At 42.0% G+C, this 4,636-nt stretch overlaps 1 protein-coding gene across 1 annotated transcript in view; it reads left to right on the top strand.

Moving 5' to 3' along the window:
- POLE2 (DNA polymerase epsilon 2, accessory subunit) overlaps positions 1-4,636 on the top strand; it is an 11,090-nt gene that overhangs the window by 4,589 nt on the left and 1,865 nt on the right. Inside the window, exons 4-8 of the mRNA XM_042813626.1 lie at positions 1,287-1,424; positions 1,606-1,660; positions 2,583-2,642; positions 2,739-2,816; positions 3,240-3,348. Of these exons, the coding sequence (XP_042669560.1) occupies positions 1,287-1,424; positions 1,606-1,660; positions 2,583-2,642; positions 2,739-2,816; positions 3,240-3,348 (440 nt within the window). The remainder of the gene's footprint in view (positions 1-1,286; positions 1,425-1,605; positions 1,661-2,582; positions 2,643-2,738; positions 2,817-3,239; positions 3,349-4,636) is intronic.

The raw sequence follows: 4,636 nt of genomic DNA, 5'->3' as shown, positions 1-4,636 counted from the left end.
CCTGGGCAGCCTGGGCTGCTGTGAAATGTGGAGGTTGGTGGCCCTGCGTGGCACAGGGGGGTTGGAGCTTCGTGATCCTTGAGCTCCCTTCCAACCCAGGCCATTCTGTGGTTCTGTGAGATTCACAGTCTCTCTTGAACACTTTCTGTTTTTTTTTTTTCACCAATGGAAAAATGTCAGTTATTCTCAAAATATGGGCTGTTTCTTCCATGCATCATTACATCAGTAATGATGGCAACATTTGGATAGCAAGCATCTGTGAGATCTGTGAATTGCTTCTTTGCATTCCAGAACAGTTTTGGAACAGCTTGTCCTGTCTGCCTTAGGTAGAATGGAGGTGTGAGAGGGCAGCTGCTTTAAAAAACAAACAGTATAAAATTAAGGGTGCCAAACTGCTTTCACTTAAGGAAAATTGAACGCATTGTCATAATATCTACTGAGAAGTTAAGTAGTTAACTTTGAAGTTAGGAAACCATTTCTGTATCCTGATGAGAGTTGGCAAGATCCTTGAACCAAACCAAGCCTGAGCTAAAACTGCAAATGCTGAAGCAATAAAGGGCTTCGGTCAGGGAGGTTAATAGACTAAGCTGGAAGAGATGCATATATCGTGTTTACCACTTTCACACTTCTTTTTTATAGACAAGTGGTAAAGCTCATAATTGTATAATAAAAGTAATAGCAGAGAGGAATAGCAAGGAAGAAATACTGCTGAGCCATTTGCCTGCCATAAGCAATTCTATCCTGTTTACCCCTGCTGGTTTGTAACATAGTGAAGGAAATGCAAGTCTGGTGCTGCAGGCCAGGGAGCTGGAGTGTGAGCTGGAACACAAAACAAATGCCCGAATAGATGTTTTATTTTTATTTTAGAGGTGGCAAATGAGTTTATTTTTTCAGTCATTGGTGAAAAGCAATGTGTTTAGTGCTACTGTGAGGGTTCATCAGATCCTTAAAATGCTCGTGCAGTACTGTTGCTTTATAATGCTAAAAAATGAGTTAAACAGTAGGAGAGCTTTTGAATTGAATGATGCATGGAGATTAATAACAATCCATTGCTGCTTACTTGCTATTTTTCTTTTCAAGGAAAGAATGTATTATTATTACAGGTTTTAGTTGTGTAATTATAGGACTGGGTCAATGATTAATTGTATACACACAAACAATGTTGTTGGAACTGTAAATAATTAAAGCCTGTGTCTAGAAAATAGGGGTATTAATAGAAGCAGAGCTTGAAGTGCTGTTTTGGCTTTTGCCTTTCATGAAATGGACTGGAGGCTGAATGATGAAAGATCTCGAGGTGGGTGGATGTTACACTCACATGTGCTTTGTTTTTCCAGGTTATTCCTCTGCTCCTCCAACCTGCTTTTTCTTTTGTGGAAATTTCTCATCTGCGCCATATGGAAAAAACCAAATTCAGTCTCTGAAAGGTGTGGAATTCTTCGCAGTCAATCCTGAGCATTCAATTAAAACAGAGGCGGTAAAACTGTTTAAGAAGGCAGAAAAGAAGTGCAGTGTTTTTGCTGTGCTGAAGTGTACAGGTGATCTGTGTCACGTGTGTTTTTGTTCTAACCAAGTGCTGCTCCATGGGTATTTTTTTTCTGGCTCTAGGTTCCTTGAAGGCTCTTGCAGATATAATATGTGAATATCCCAGCATTCATAAAAGGTACACAGTGAAGTGCTGTGGGGGTGGCAGGGGGAATGTGCTTGTTTTGGAACATGTTGCTTTAATTACTTCAGGAACGAACAGATAGCATGTTTTCCCATTTTTGTGAGCCAGCTGCAATCAGGTTCCAGGCCTGTAAGATTGTTTGGGGATCGGTGTAAGGCACTGATTCTGGCTACAACAATTTGGTCATGGAAGCTGCCCGTTGAGTCAGCAAAGGTGAACCTGCCTTTCTTGGGAGCATTTCCCAGATGGATGAAGCGTGGCCCACAGTTCTCCAGAAGCTCTATTTGAGTGAGGCTTTTTTCCTCCAAAATTCCCTTGCATTCAGCAGGGATCTGCCCATGCAGTACTGCTTACTAAACTGATGTCCAGGTCTTGATGCTGCTAGCAGCAGCTGCAGGCTTTCTGTACCAACCCTGAGAAATGTCATCTGAAACACTGCCTGCATAGAGTTTCTTGTTTCTGCCTTCCTGTTCTTGCCTGCATGGTTCTCCACAGCTGTTAGTTTGAGAGCCAAGCAAAACAACACCATCCTGAAGAGGGATGGATCCTTTATCTGTCTTTCTACAGATGTTTGAATATACGAAGGAAAGAAAAGCAGGGAGACAGCCAGGCTTATCCTTTCTGGCTTCTCACCTTTGAGTTCCTAACAGTAGCTGTGAAGCAGAGCGAGTTCCTAGGATGGGCTCCCAGAGCAGTCATTTCTTAAATATAAGAGTTCTCCCACTTCAATGCGGGATGGATATGAGCCTTATGACTCAGTTGTGATTAAAGTTGTTCATAAGGCCTGAAGGAACTGTCAGCTCTGCCGTGGAATATGTTACTTGTGTTCATCTGTGGAATTGTGGTAGTACATAAGCAAAGGTGAGATACTTCTAGGATTATTTTATATGAAAGCAATGTGTTTAACTCATTGCAGCAGTCGATTTGTGTTTGTTCCTGGCCCTGAAGATCCTGGTCCTGGCTCTGTTTTACCACGGTCAGTTTGCTTCACTTTTTACATTTGGAAAATCTGAATGAAATAGCTAAAGAAAGTAAGAAATTTGTGTGATTCACGTGTTGCTACTTATTTTAGACCTCCTCTGGCTGAAAACATCACTCAGGAATTCAGGCAGCTGGTGCCATTTTCAGTTTTCACCACAAATCCTTGCAGGTAACAGTCTAACTTACTGAGAGTTTTCACGTTGGTTTTTTTTTCTTCTTTTTTTTTTAACTGAACTGAACTATTTAGTTTCTGTGCAGATGTAGTGGTCTTAACATTTTTAAGTGAGGAGAATTCCTCACATTAATTGTAACTAATTTAAAATACATTAATATACAAATAAATTAGTGATGACACCATCTTGAACAAAATGGTTTGGAAGTACTGCTAGAAGCTTAACTCAGTATAGAAAAACCTCAAAAACATTTTTTTTCTGAATCTGGAGGGAAAGAAACAAAGATGAGAAGGGATTGTTTTAACTGAAACGCGTGTTTTCATTTTGCTGTATTAGAGTAAGATCAACTTTATAATACATCTTTCCATCTGTTAGCATTTCACTGTCATTCATTTAATTTCACTGACGTTTTCATTTAGGATTCAATATTGCACACAAGAAATCATCATCTTCCGTGAAGATTTGGTAAACAAAATGTGCAGAAACTGCGTCCGCTTCCCTAGCAGCAGCATGGACATTCCCAATCATGTGAGTTGTGTTCAGCACTTCTTGCTAACTTCTTCTTTTTTTCTTTGATCAGCAGGTCTGCATTTGGCTGCCTCTGACCTGCAGAGCTGCATGTGTTTGCAAACTTCTTAGAGTAACCAGGTTTCTTGAAAGAGTTGTGAGGGGGGATCTATACATGTGGTAGTACTGCTTGCATTTATATCTTGATAGCAGATAACCAGGATGCTTGTGGGTGACATCAAGCTGTGCTGACTGTCCCATTGCAGTTGTCCTTGAACTCAGAACTTACCAGCAGCTGGCTGTTGGTGTGTATGCACCAGCAATGAACGTTGTACCGCTAAACATCGATTCCTAAAGGCAAAGCTTAATAGAAATTACCTTTCTAAGATTTGATCAATTAACCAGTGACATTTGCAGTCAAGCAGCACGTCACTTTTCCAAAAGGTCATCTGCTTCATCTGCCTTTTCACTTGAAGTCTTAATCCTGCTTTTGATACATAGACACAGCACTCTGATTCTAGTTAATGAGTGCACGGCAGTTGATGAGACTTACTGATATAAGTGAGTGAGGATGATCTAGACAATACTGGCTCATTGCTGTGATGGATGGAATCTGTTTCTATTTATTTTATAGGGTTCTTTTGTTTTTAATTTGTTTGACTTGGAAACTTCCTGTTAACTCTTCCTTCTCTCCATCGCAGCAATGCTCAGATTCTTTGTGTGCAGAGAGACCCCCATTGTGGGTACTGATGCACCTGTCTTCTGTGTGCATTTTTGCATACGTGTGTGTATGCTGTGAACCTTGATTTACTCATACAGGGATTCCTAAATTCTGCCAGATGAAAATGGGAATTACAAGGGGAGCAGCTACCCAGCAGGAGGTGTCACTTAGGAATCAAAAACACAACTTCAGGGTAAAGACTGTAAAGTGTGGGTCTTGTGGTTAACTGGTATCCAGCTCGGCAGAGAAGGACCTGGGGGTCCTGATGGACGAGAGACTGAACATGAGCCAGCAGTGCGCTCTGGCAGCTCGAAAGGCAAATGGGATCCTGGGCTCCATCAGGAGAGGGGTGGTCAGCAGGGACAGGGAGGTGATCGTCCCTCTCTACTCGGCTCTTGTGAGGCCCCATCTGGAGTACTGTGTCCAGGTGTGGAGCCCTCAGTACAAGAAAGACATAGAGATTTTGGAAAGGGTCCAGAGGAGGGCGACTAAGATGATCAGGGGGCTGGAGCACCTCCCCTATGAGGACAGGCTGAGGGAGTTGGGCTTGTTCAGCCTGGAGAAGAGAAGGCTGCGGGGTGACCTCAT

Source organism: Centrocercus urophasianus, unplaced genomic scaffold, assembly GCF_019232065.1.
Source record: "Centrocercus urophasianus isolate 14NV4802_14NV808 unplaced genomic scaffold, USGS_Curo_1.0 seq_14, whole genome shotgun sequence".
Lineage (NCBI taxonomy): Eukaryota > Metazoa > Chordata > Aves > Galliformes > Phasianidae > Centrocercus > Centrocercus urophasianus.
Note: the sequence above shows the minus strand (reverse complement) of the source record. Positions and strands in the feature narration are given on the sequence as shown.